At 38.1% G+C, this 14,319-nt stretch overlaps 1 protein-coding gene across 1 annotated transcript in view; it reads right to left on the reverse strand.

Annotated features, from left to right (window-relative positions):
• Positions 1 to 13,959, reverse strand: part of odad2 (outer dynein arm docking complex subunit 2) — a 39,464-nt gene extending 25,505 nt beyond the window's left edge. The window contains 11 exon segments of the mRNA XM_029457731.1: positions 2,443 to 2,596; positions 3,513 to 3,585; positions 3,588 to 3,661; positions 4,197 to 4,414; positions 8,404 to 8,520; positions 10,172 to 10,308; positions 10,871 to 10,977; positions 11,177 to 11,384; positions 11,773 to 11,930; positions 12,305 to 12,552; positions 13,840 to 13,959. Coding sequence (XP_029313591.1) covers positions 2,443 to 2,596; positions 3,513 to 3,585; positions 3,588 to 3,661; positions 4,197 to 4,414; positions 8,404 to 8,520; positions 10,172 to 10,308; positions 10,871 to 10,977; positions 11,177 to 11,384; positions 11,773 to 11,930; positions 12,305 to 12,528 — 1,470 coding nt within the window. The 5' untranslated portion in view covers positions 12,529 to 12,552; positions 13,840 to 13,959.
• Positions 13,960 to 14,319: the final 360 nt, after the last annotated feature.

The raw sequence follows: 14,319 nt of genomic DNA on the forward strand, positions 1-14,319 counted from the left end.
GTTTTACTGAAAGGCCTATACAATATAATAGATATATATATAAATATATATATATAGAGAAGAGAGAGAGAGAGAGAGAGAAGAGAAAGAGAGAAAGAGAACAAGAGACAGAGACATAGAGAGAGAAGATAAATAGACAATAATAAGAGATAATAGAGAGAGAATAGAGAGATACAGAAGAGAAAAATAAGAACAGGATATAGAGAATAGAGAGATAGAGAGATAGATATAAGAGAGAGAAGAGAGAAGAAGAATAGGATATAGAGAGGAGGGAGAGATAAGAGATATAGAGAGAGAGAAGATAAGAGATAAAGAGAATAGAATATAGAAGAGATAGAAGAGACATAGAGAAATATATATATATACATATATATATACATATATATATATACATATATATATATATATATATATACATATATATATACATATATATATATATATATATACTATATATATATATATATATATATATATATATATATATACATATATATATATATATATATATATATATATATATACATATATATATAGATATATATATACATATACTATATATATATATATACATATATATATATATATATATACATATATATATATATATACATATATATATATATACATATATATATACATATATATATATATATATATACACATATATATATACATATATATATATATATATATATATATATATATATATATATATATATATATATATATATTTACAGAATACAGACTATAAAAATATAAAGTATGGCACCAATACATTACAGACTGGAATAAGGACGGTGAACTATGTTAAAACTAATTTTTCATGCAAGTGTGTTACAGACACACATATAAATCCATGCTTGATAGACACAGACTGAAATCTACATGCTGGATTGTGTGAGAGACCATGTAACTATTTTACAGGCACAGATCTCCAGTCATACAAGTATAAAAACAAACACATCGGAAGCCTAGGCAAATATTTCTACATAAATATCATTAAAACACAAAACAGAACATGCATGTGTCGCTTTATGAAAGTGTTAAACTTCCTAGAGTACAAACGGCTGTCTATAGTGCAAGGGAAAGGGAAAAAAAAAGATCTCCTAAAATAAAACAGATATTTAACTTGGCTCATGGTAAGTTTCAGCGTCTGATGGTAATGATATTATAAAATGACTACTGGACAAACCCCATAAATAACTGTGCTGTGTGGTTTCCAGACAGATAGAAAGCTGGGACATGTTGGTTACTGCAGTGCTGCATCTCGTTGAAACAGGAACACACACACAAACCGAAAGCTCGCTGAAAAGTACAAAATATACAAACCAGTGAGGTTTTCTTTTATCTGAATTCCCCTCTTTCATATCATTTACATCTTTCTTTTTTCCTTAAGGAGTAGCAGCCTGCATTCAGAGTGGGAATTTCCTTTCCATTATATTCTATTTTGCTAAGCTAAAAATATCTACCAAGAGTTGAACTTTACAGCAGTGTTTTCTATAAAAGATTTACTCGGTTGCACTGTTAAACGATCTTATTCAAGCCACAGAACACAAATTTGCTAGTAATATCAAGAAACCCTATACTGTATTTAAAAAAAATGTGATGTAAACTATTATTACACATTGAAATAACATTAACCAATTTCATTTAAAGCAGCATTTAAGGTATTTTTACTGTTAAATAGAAGGGGACAGGTTTGAAACGTGCAAAAAATATTCACGTCAAAATTAAATAAACACAGTCTGTTTTAATATAATGTGTCTGAATGATACTGTCCAGATAAATAGATAATAAGGACCACTGAGTGAGCTGGTGTAATCTGTGAAGTCAAGTGGTCGGAGGTATTCCCAGCCAGTCTGGCTCAGTGGCGTTTCTATCCTCCTTTTCTTTTCCTTCCATGTTTTGACACATTAATATTCACCATATGCCCTGTCAGACCTATCACAGACGCGCTTCAATTTTATGCTTCTGCGGTGTGGGCAAACAGTGCGTACAGCTGCTGCCGTCAGACAGCTCTTTCCCCTGTGCCTCGACTCACATGGCCTGTGTCAGAAACCAGGAATCCACGAGCCGAGCCAACCACTTCAAAAAGCATCGTCCTGCAAAAGTGCTGTTATATCTAATCTGACATCATCTTTTTTTTTTACCAAGGTGCACCTTGATATGACCACGGCCAACAGACAAGGTGGGGTTATTTGATTTACAACATTATTTTCCATGCATTGGAATTCTGAGAACGTTTTTTGAAATTTGAATACCGACTCAGGACACCATCAAAATTCTTGAACAGATGACAGGAAAACCGTGAACTTTATTGTTTCCTGTTAGATGTTGTCCGGTATCAGCCTGCAGTAGAACAACTTCTCTGTACAAATCGTACAAATTGAAATCCATCAGAGTGAGGAAACAGTGGTGTGTAAGGTAACATTCCCATACCTTGAGATACTTAACCAGTTTCTGGATCTGCCAGTATTCAGAAGGCAGGTCTGTGTTACTCTCTGGACGACGCTCGGGCTGCTCCTCCTCCTCCTCACTCTCAGATGAACTCTCACTGAAAGCGTCCAATGGCATGGATCCTGCCGGGGTCTTACTGAACAAAAACAAAGAGGAGATAACAACCTATAAGGGTTTGGGATAGTGTAACAACCAGACAGTACATAGCCAGACAAAGGGATGGAATATAATATCATGAAATCTCTTTTCCGGTGTTATAAATGGGAAAACAGCATGGTCGTCCCACACAAGGAGACCCATTAAGGATTTTGAAATACAAGTGTCAAGTTTGAACTTCCTCAGAATTTAAGCAGCAGGAAAATAAGGATTGGAATAATGTCATGGGAGGACTGGAGTCGTCATCATCATATACAGACCAAAAAGTCCTGCAAGGCTATTGATGCAAACAGAAATGCAGATGGCTTTTCAAAGTTGCTCGGCTCACTTGGATAACTGTATCACGAAAATGGGGCACTGTGGAGCAATGAAATTTGGTACACATTCAAATGGAGGGACGGTTCCCATGTACATACAAATAGCATTTCCAGGGGAGCGTATGATCAGAAGGAGCCGATACGAGGGAGCGTTTTCCAGGAAGCAACATGATAAACATCCAACCTTCAAGAAGCTGCCACACCTACACACTGCACTGGGTGGAGTGCAGTCATGACTGAGTGAATGCACCCTGGGGTCTTTATTGCACATACAATAACTGATGAACAGCAAAGAATGCTCTCAATGAACAGTGGCGATTGTCAATTTATGATGCTAGCAGTCTGTATGCATTGGCAGAGAGCTGAGGAGGTGTAGCTGCCAAAAATCCGGAGGAAGAAAAAGACTTTACATATGTTGTTGTTCAGTAAACCGGCTAATATCTTTACAGGTTACAGTACACATTTCACCACAAACTGCATTTAGCTATCAGTTCCTAAATCTTGTATAGGTTACTGACCCTGTAGAAAAATAAATCCATATACAGTAGATTCTGATCATAATTCTTTTGGTACACTTACATTTTCTGGGAGGACAGGCGTCCAGGTAAAGAGGACACAGAGAATTCTGCTTTCATCTTGCTCTTGGCTCTGCTCCCAGCTTTTTTTTCTGGATTTCACCATACTTCTCCTCTCCGGAGCTCTTACTGGCTTTCTTTTCCTCTGCTTCACTATAATGATGTGAAATAAGAGTCATTACGCCTGCTTCTATTTTGAAAATGGTTATTTTTCTAACATAATCATTATTTAACAATTCGAGACAAGGGTTCAGCGTGCATTTTTTTTTTTTTTAAATTGAGATACTTTTATCTTGAGCCAGTTTCTCTTCAAATGGGTATAGTTATCACAAGGTACAGCTGCAACAGCTCAGCCCTTGCTAGATCTATTTATCAATCAAAGACCATATGTGACAGATCTTTTTGGGATTTCTTTTCCCAACATTTCTGTCTGTAATTGGGCAGAAAGGGTTTCCACACTATGAATGTATCCATTAACTCAGATCATTGTGTAATCAGGAATATTGTGACTTGCCCTAAAACTTATAAAGCATATAATCGTCTCTTTATAATGTGTGACTGCTGGCAGACTGAGCACATGTTACGAAGGCTTGGCATCGCTGTCATCTAGAGGGATCCCCACTACGCACAGTACGGGGTAGCTTTAAGTAATTTCAGGACACATCTTACAAGAGGAATTATCACATACCCACACGGAGACATGAGACCGAGATTCTTCCATCTCGGACATGGTTCGTATTTCTTCTCGCCGCCTGCCTTGTTCGTCGTATGCTGCTGCCTCGGCTTCTCATGCACATTCTTTTCCTGTTGCTCGTAAGACCTCTGGGGTTGGCCTTGTTCCTCCACATCAACCGGTTCCACATGCTGGACCTTTTGTGTTGATGGAAGTTCTTGAGCTGCAAAATCCTGTCGGTGAGTGGAAAAAGACAAAGAGCGGAGAGTGAGGACAAAAGACCAATTCGCAAACAAAGTTCTGGTGCCGAGATATACAATACCTTTTGTTTGTTTACGTCTCCAAATGACGCTTATTAAAACAAAATAGTCGTCGTGATGTACTTCTCGTGAAGCTGAACCGTATTTTCCACCCTCCGTCTGACATGATGCCACCCACTTCATTATTTGAGACACATTACGTATTAATGTCTGACAAAGTGTTGGCCATTTCACTCAGAGAACAGGCGTATAAAAACTACACAGCAGTATCAGTGACACATGAAAAACATAAAATTACCATAAAAGCCCTTTCTCAACAGTGTGCAGACCTGCATAACAATTCGGTCTTTATTGAGGCATTGGAGTAGAATAACACTTTGCCCAATGCTTAACACAGAAGAGGTCCCCCTCTGTTAATTGGCTGAACAATATCAAAACGTTTATTGTTTCTATACATTCCTCCCCCTAAAAACCTTGCAGCTTGGCACAGACAAAGTAACGCCTTTGTGTCACTGTTATTTAGTTATGATTTTCTTTCTTTTGAAGGTCTTTATACCAAACTTTACAACCTATATACGAATGCCAGTAAGACACATATGAATGGTTTGCAGGCAGGAGAATTTTTAATCATAGACACCTGCTCTGCAGAAACAGCTCAGACTGTCATTGGTTGTTAGTGGCTCAGCTTTTTTTTTTAAGGGCAGGGAAAAAGAATTAAGATGTATTCCAATGGCTTGTGTTCACGCACAAGCTGGAGCCAAGCATGCCCAATCACTTTTCCAAAAACACAAAGTGACCTGCTATTGGAAACATACAAGTCAATTCACCCAACCACAGACCCACAGTCTGACTTTATTAGGCTAACCAACCTTCTTTAATTCTATTATATGTGAAATGGAGAAAGTGCATGAGCTTACACAGGAGGGAACACTCCACATTCCTTGACATGCCACAGTAAAAAGTCCTATTACAGGTGCCTTTCTGCATCTGAAAGCACTACAGGGCTGGAGACTAATGCTGTGTTAAGCGGGACTGACGCCTTCAGTCCTAAATAAATGTAAAAGAACATTATTAAAGCAGGTGACAGTCAATCATTAGCACTTTTCTCATTTCTTCATTTGACTACTAAAACCTAAATCCAACTATTTACATGTGTTTGGCGCAGACTTGTGTCTAATTACTTGATCCGTACTGAAAATCAGCAGGGCAGCAAAACTAAAAGCCATTGGCCATAAAACATCTGTCAGTGGCACGATTCAAACAGCCTCTACTGACTGATTGTGACAGTGAGACAGTCTATATTAATTTCAGGATGTGAAAAACGAAAACAAATCTACAACCCAGGGCGGTTTTGCTCTTCAGTTGAGCGTCTTGTGCATGCAAATACACCACATGTCCAATTTCCAATCACTGTGATGTCAAAACGAATCCACAACACTGAACAAAGAGGGCGAGTCTGCTTCCTCCCCGTGTTGCAGCCCTCGTCTCCTTTGGCTGCCTCTGCTCATTTGATTGAAACTGTCTCATCTAATAGAACTGTTTAAAAAATAAAAAAAACTGCTTCCTCACTTTGGAAAACGAGCTGATATGTTTGGAGATTAGGTGTTGTTATCTTTGGCTATCGCCATCCGAGTTTATGCTCTCCATGTTGCAATCAGGGAACTGAGCCGAGAGTTATCCGAGATTGTGTTTCTGACAGAGTCTCAAATATGACTAGGAAGGGATCATGTCCACAAGAATGACTGCTATTACTTAATATCTCAGACATAGGATGCATATTGCACCATTTGAACGCTGTCGTTGGCAATCAATCAAATACATTTCAAAGCAATGCCTTTTTTTAATCACATGAAGGAGATGAGCTCAAGAGAGAGAAGATATTGTGAAACAAAAGTTACAGGACACTGCAGGGCCCATATCAAAGGAGTTAAAGAAACCAGAAGAAAAAAGACCTTGACAATGATTTGTGCCTCCACCAACTGGTTCACAGCTATTTTTACTGCGGCTGTCCATCATTTCTAGATCGTTCAGAAACAAAGCATCACTCTTCACACAGGACTCGTAAAACATAAAAGCCTGAATGTCTTTTTTTACACGCTTCAGCCTGGCACTACATGTTGGTTTATTAAAGTCTTCACTAACCCCGTTCCAGCTTACTATAGGGACGGTCCAATAACAACTTCACAGATATAATGAAAGCGCTATTCTACTGTGTAAGCTATTCAGGATAAGTTCGTAACATCATTAAGGCTACGTCCATAATCACTCACTCATTCACTACCTCCCATATGCTGATGACTCAATAGTATACTCTATAGTCAGCAGTAAATAGAGATTTCAGACATTTTTGTATCATCGTCTATATATTTTCTCATCCATAAAATGAGAAACAATGCATTGTGGAATCGTTGGCAAAAGGTAGTAGTACATGCCATAGACACTACTTTTCTTTCCATTTCATACTCAGAATTGGGACGATGAAGTTAAATGGTGGAGGGTAAATGTAGTGCACTATATCGAATATCGGGAGTGATTTTGGACACAACCTAAGCCTCTAAGCCACGCGAGCAGTGCTTTAAGCTAAATACTAATGTCAACATGCTAACATGCTGATGTTTAGCAATTATAATCTTTAGCATGTTAGCATTCTCTCATTAGCACTCCACAGAGCGTACATCTGAGGCCAATGGGAATGCCATTAGCTTTGCAGGTATTTATCAAAGCACTGGACATTAAAAATTCTAGAATATGATACCATGATAATGGTGCTAAATAAAAAGTCAGGGGATCAACACATCTTTTACAATTCCTCCTGAGGGGAACATGAATGTCTGTACATTGTCCAATCTCGTAAATGTTGAGGTGTTATACAGTATCACTGGGTAAAGGAAAAGTCAAGAAGTCACTAAAGTCATTATGCTTCAACCTCTGGGGACCATCAATGTATATTTAAAAGGTGCATGGCAATCCATCCAATAGGTGTGGAGTTATTTCAGTCTGGACCAACTGCCATCCATAGAGCCATGCTGCTAGTGTGGCTAATTAAACAAGTTTGCACATTAATTGCTGTTAAAGAGAACTTATAACGATGTGCAAGCATGTTAAATCCCACGGAACAATTCAAGCAAGGGAAAAATGCATCCCTGTGTGAATCCTAGTTAACATCTGTATATTCTATTACTCAGACAGTTGCACTTTAGATTATTTCTTTAGAAGGCAAGGCATTTTCATTTACACGTTCTGAATCCTATTTACCTTGTATTTTACTGAGGATGACATCATGGCAAACAAAAATCTATACTTTTTTAAAGACACAAGATCGATACAAAGCCGGCAGTGAGCGGTAGGTGGTCTTTAAATGCTTTGATGAGGCCATATTTTCCAACAAACATCAGTGTGAGTGAGAAGAAAAGATCATATTTTTAAATGATTAACAGATTTTTGGGTGCAGCTGGAATCTATTATTGAGGTGATTTGTTATGTCGTCAAATTACTAAAGCAGGAAATAGCACTACTGAATAAATTTATGCATATTGCAATGTCTGGAAATGTGTCTGTCTGTCCGTCCATGTGTGGTTGTGTGTGTGTGTGTGTGTGTGTGTGTGTGTGTGTGTGTGTGTGTGTGTGTGTGTGTGTGTGTGTGTGTGTGTGTGTGTTGAGGGGGTTGGTGGTGGGTGTGATGGAGCTTTTCTGTTTTGATGTTGGAACACGGAGGAGGTCAGTTTCAACACAGTGACAAGCAGACACTAGCTCACTCGCGTGGAACAGCACAGACACTGATTACACAATCCTAACTGTGTTTATGCATATGAGTCACAGGGATCAAATCAGAGGCTTAGAGAGAAGGACCTTGTTCATGGGACAAAGAGGCGTTTCATCACCCACATATCCATGCTTTGTGAGATAAAATTCAAGGTTTTAATGTGTTGATGATAATTGCATCTGCCTGTATTCCACTGTACCTGCTTGTTTGTGTTCTCAGCAAAATGTGGAGATCTGTTCTTCAGAAGAGTTCTCAGGTCTTTGTACATATCACTTGTTCGCTCATAGCCACTTTCCTCCCCCTCCTGTTTAATGCCCTGTGAAAACAAAGTGAAAAACAGCTTCATTAATTCTAAAAACCACAATTATAATGTGACCCACATGTCAGCTGGAATAGCTGAGGTTAGAAAGCTCAGAGTATCTCCAGGCTGCCTCGAAGAGGAAGTGTAAAACCATGTAAACCGCTAAATTAGGTTTCAGACACTAGTGCTCTTTGAGGTTTCATTTGCATCAATGTCACCCATTGGGTTTAAGATTGTAGTTTTTCACCTTGGCCGAACCGTTTCCAGGTGAAGAAACAGAGGCAGGAAACCTACGGCTTGTCAGCAATGTCAGTGAAAAGAGTGAAAGGTGCTGCAGCATGCAAAATCCTCTCTTAGAAATGATTGCAAACACATTCAGAGAGATTCCTAGAATTTGTAAAGTATTTGGAGCTCTCTATGCAATAGTACACGTAGGGACTGAAAAAACAGGTTTTGACCACACAAATTTGAGGTATATTTATGAACATAATTGAAATCTTTGAGTTGTGGTTCAAAGTTTGTGCCCAGATCATTAGATTTTCAACAGCATCAGAAAACTTAGATGTTGTTGTTTTCGAGTGATGGTCAATGCATTGTAAACTTTGATTTAGTTTTTTTACTTCATTGGATTTTGGTGATCTGCTCTTAATGAGTGCACATGTCCTAAAGATGTTGGATGAAGTACACCACTGTGATGTTATTACTGGGTGTGGTTATCTTGTAGACCACTGTACTTTGTTTAAATAGCCCTTCCAGCTGGAACAATGAACAGAGGGACTTACAAATGTCAGAAGTGATTATTCTTGGTGTACTCAAGTCTAGTCAAAATAAAAATGTTGGTCAGTGGCTTTGCTACATAGACTGTATATATACTCTTTGCTAGTAAAAGGTATTGTTTTTCCATTTTATGTTGCTTGTTTTGTAAAATCACCACTATTTGTGTATCTTTAATGCTTATTGTCTATACTCCTTTGTAGCATGTGACAGTTGTCTTAGTCTGTTTAAGTTGTTTGAGCTATTGATTCATAACCATGTCTCTCCTGAAAAAGAGATTTTAACCTCAGTAAAACCTCTACCTCATTAAACAAGGAAAAAGAGAAAATGGAAAATTAAAGAAATGTTTAAGTCAATCGGTTAGAGGATGACAGCTGCTTCAAATCCTGTGTTTACTATTTTTATGTTCTGGATTTAGTTTACATTTGGATTATGCATCATAGCTTTAATTTGTGTTTTGAAACTTCCCATTATTAAAGAGATTATTTTGAGATTATTAATATACCATAGCAGCATTGTGTATCTTTACAGTTGTTTGGCTCCTTCAGTAATGTATCCAGCTGAATCAATGGACCCAGGGACGGCTATAGTGGTGACATGTCAACGTTGTTGTTTTTGTTGAGGTAATTTAACAGAACTGAAAATGGTGTGCTGTGATGTCACTTTAAAGTTGGTATTATAACAGCTGCTGGGGAGGAGGATACACACAGTAACTTACTTTGATAAGGTCTATATTTTAGGATTCAAGAACTCGGAATAAATGTTTTCAAAATCCCTGTAGATCCCTACATACCAAACATACAGAAATGAATTTTCTGCCACTTAACTGACACAATATTGCGTTGACTGTTGCAGCTATTGTAGTCCAGTGTTTTTATCTTCTTAGACTTACCTCATTGAGAAAAACTCCAGCCGTGCTGCAGGTGATGCAGAGGGCCTCGGTGTCACACGGCTCAATCACTAGGTAACAAATCTCCCCATGCACCTGTCTCCATGGAGGGGCACGGCAGCCATTTGAAAATATATAATCTGGAGAAGAAAAAAATTGGCAGTAGCAAAAATCTTGCAGCAAACTTTATATTCTGTTTTGCAGCCTGATTGCAACAGTTTGTCTCTAAAGGAAACAGAGGAAAATAGTGGAGCGAAAGAGAAGTCATTAAAATGCCTGGGGCTGCTAAATGGGATGACATAGTGCTCAAAGGAGCACAGGTCTGAGACACGAGCCCGGTGTAGAGCTATAGTTTCACTCGCAATATAAATCATCCGCTAAAAAACAGAGCCACTCACAGTAGTGACACTGTTATTATTTAAGGCTAGTTGGGAGAGTATTTTCATAGACTGTGTCAATTCAACATGAGAAATGGGGACTTCTTTTACCACTTGGTATGCACTTGCTTTGTTAGGCCACTGCAATGAAGCAAAAAACCTAAGCTGACTAACGACTTGGTAAACTAGAATCTGACAGATATAATGAGCTCCATGTCTGTTGTGGCGGCAAACAACATACTTTTTATGCTTTGGAATATCCAGCATTAGTGTTAATAGCAATTGCTTTCCTTGCAACCCAGTGAAATGTGGAGATAATTCAAACCTGATGTGTATCGAATCAACTTCAACACCCTCTTTTCCCCTTCACTGCAGAACTGTTTCAACGACTCCACTTCATCCTTCACTGCGGTGGGGTCAAGCCTGACTTGTCTGTAATGAAAATGTAGAAAAACAAAACATAGCAAACATCCAATTTATCTCATTCAATTCTTTTTCTAAACCCACTGTCTATTCCAATCAAAAACAACAGCTTGTTGCAGGAAAACTGGTTCGGTCTGAGTGAAAGAGGATCGCCGTGAAGGATGGACAGATAATTAGATTGAATGCTGGAGATAAAAGAAGCACATACCCGGCCATGTCTTCGAGGCACTTGCTGAGGAGCTCGTTATCGAAATCTTGGAGCAAGAGGAACAGCTTGACCTTGACCTCCGAGTCCTCGCCTTGATCTTCCTCTTTCACTTTGTCTACCGGACTTAGTACATCAGTTTTGGCATTTTCTTTCTCCGGGATGCTGGCAACGCTGGAACCAAGAATCTTAACGACAGGGTCTCTATTTTCTGAACAGTAAAAGAGGTCAGCCTTAGTGAATCTTTGAAACCAGACTCTGATCACAGTTCTTCCGAAAACGTGAATTGGGTTACTTTTGGACTAACAGTAGAGCAGGCCTCACATGTACTTTTTTCCTACACATTTCTTTCTTTTTTACCATATTCATCATCTATTCTTTTGTCAGACAAATACATATTACCTTATCTCTTTCTGGTAGCAGCCCTGAAGCAAATGCATACAGTATCTGTAAAGAATTACCAATGGCAGCATAATTGAATGGTTGTAGAGAAAAACTAGGAGGACAAACAAATTAAGTCTGTGGGTTGTAGAGGTATGCTGGTGGCTGCTTGGGATGCAAATTAGATTCAAATATCATCCTGTGGTCATCATGCTTACCTTCTAGACATGCTTGAACCTCTTCCAGTTTCTTATCATCTGCCAGATGAAGTAGTTTGGAGAGCTGGCTGAAGCTGCGCACATTAACAGTAGGAGGGGAGAGCTGCAACAATGGAAGCCCTTTGCTGTCTGTCTCATGGGACTGTACATCTGAGTCACTGAGGTGAAAAGAAAGTGAAAAGAAAATGAAAAAAACATTTAAAACATCCTTTTTATTAATATTAGTAAGACTTTTCTGTATAATATTGTAAATGCCGATACACTTAAGGAAGATCAGAGTCTGTTTTTGTACTTCTCTGCTTCCAAGCTACGAGATACAAAGCTAGCCATACACTGAACCGCAACTTCTGATGAAATAAAATGGAATGTACTCAGTCTAACTGAAGCTGAAAAACATATTAATTATAGGCTACTGCTTTGAGTATAGCCAAGGTAAAATACATTTGGACACCATGGTGACAGCATATCCTGCACAGACACGTAATACTGAAAGCACTGGCCAACCAGCTGCCGGCCTCATGATTAGACCAACCTGATGTCATAGTCTGTTTTGAAATCAGATGCCACTAAAGTGGTACTCCACTGGAGAGGCTCCTCAAACACATGCTCTGCCTCCTGTGGGTGTCGGGAGCTGAACTGCTCCACAAAGCTCAGGATTTCTTTCAACAAGGACTCATTCATTGGCGTGAACTCAAGTTTGCCAGTACCAGAGCTGGCCGTGGTCCACTGAGCTGCCCTCGTCAGTGATACCCCCATAGCACCGGCTGTGATATTCTGAAACTAAAAAGATATAAACAAGACTGTCTTAAACAGTGTGTCACTTTACACAAACTCACAATGTATCACCTGTGGGCTTGGAACCCCGGGTGGAGATATTAAGAAAAGGTCATGTTAGATTTCTAAGTTGATCTATATGATACGTTATAAATTGATATGATAGTTTGATATATTTCCGAGATGAAACAATTAGTCTTCTTTAATTGATTCATTGATAGACGTAAAATTAATCGGCAACTACTTTGATAATAGATTGATTGCTTCTCAACTTTGAGGATTTGCCATTTTTATTCGTCTATTCTGATAGTAAACGGAATAATTTGGGGGGGTTAGATTGTTGGTCAGCTAAAAACCAAGCTGAAGATGTCAGCTTGGGTTTAAGGGAATTGTGCTGGGCATTTTTCACTATTTTTCGACAGTTCATAGTTCAAGTGATAGATTTAAAAAATAGCTGTCAGAGTAATTCATAATAAAAATAATCGCGAGTTGCAGCCCTAATATGTTTTCAGCCAAAATTAAACCGGCTATGCTTATCATGCCTGGAATTTAAATGCTTAATCCATTCAGAGCTCCTTTAAAATATAATACAAATTAATGTCATATTAATATTCACATGACAACTTGACCACTCTGTAAATGCTGCTAAGGTCTTGAGATGTTGAGATCTTCAAAGTAAGATAAGGGCCATGAAAAAGTTAATCCAAGTACCTGGCTGTCAAAACTGTAACTAAACTATAAACTCACCCTTTTTAAAAAAAAAACCTTTTATTTCTTTTTACCTTTCAGTAACTCTTCTCGGACAACAGACAATACTGGATAGGATATCTATTTTGTTCAAACAATTCCAGCAAACCTGTTTGTTGACAGCTGCATATATTTTACAATGCATTTAAAGCGGGAATATAAAATTAAAAAAACTTTGCTATGACATGTTGTGTGTATGGTGCGCAATCATTTAACGTTTAACGTTCAATTAACCTTAGAGGTTACAGCATTTGCTGTAACTTTATTTAACCGTTATGCAGTTTGAATATATGCACACATATGCCTACGTGCTGTTATTTGTCAAGTTCTTCTTCTTTAAATTAATGTCGACGTTTTAACAGAACACTGACTAGCGTTAACTATGCTAACTAACGCTTTAGTCCAGTTAGCAAAGTTGATAAACATCCTTTAGCTAACTAAAGCCTAACGACGTCCATTTTCAGCTTTTCCTCGTCGATAAAACACACGGTACATGTTTGGACCATGATTTGTTACGTCTACACATGTACTTGAGAGCAAACTTACCGTGTATTTCAAGTTTCTTCTCTATTTCTAAACTTCTACCGACAGTTTGGTATCAACGGTGTCCATGGAAACCACACGCGCCCTCAGTTGGTTGCTATGATACAACCATATACAACGGAACGCGTGTTGGGTCAAATATAACCAAACCCAAACTTTGAAGGAAATCCGTATAACTCACAGGAGCTCTGTGATCCAAACTATGATAACTCATGAGCCATAGTGTAATGTAATGCACTGCAACACAGAAACTCTTCCATTAACATATTGTTGTTTACTTTTAAGAATAAGTATATTCAAAGATTGTATTTGTCACATGCTCATACAATATGTGTAGTAGAATGCAGGGTGGAACACTATTGAGCCTAGAAAGGAAAGTGGGCAATAGCCTAGAGGATAGTAATGGGATAGGAATTAAAAATAAGACTTAAAAAAGATAAAAGAATAAAAAATAAAAGACAGAATATATATACAGTATATCTC

This window comes from Cottoperca gobio, chromosome 20 (assembly GCF_900634415.1).
Source record: "Cottoperca gobio chromosome 20, fCotGob3.1, whole genome shotgun sequence".
Lineage (NCBI taxonomy): Eukaryota > Metazoa > Chordata > Actinopteri > Perciformes > Bovichtidae > Cottoperca > Cottoperca gobio.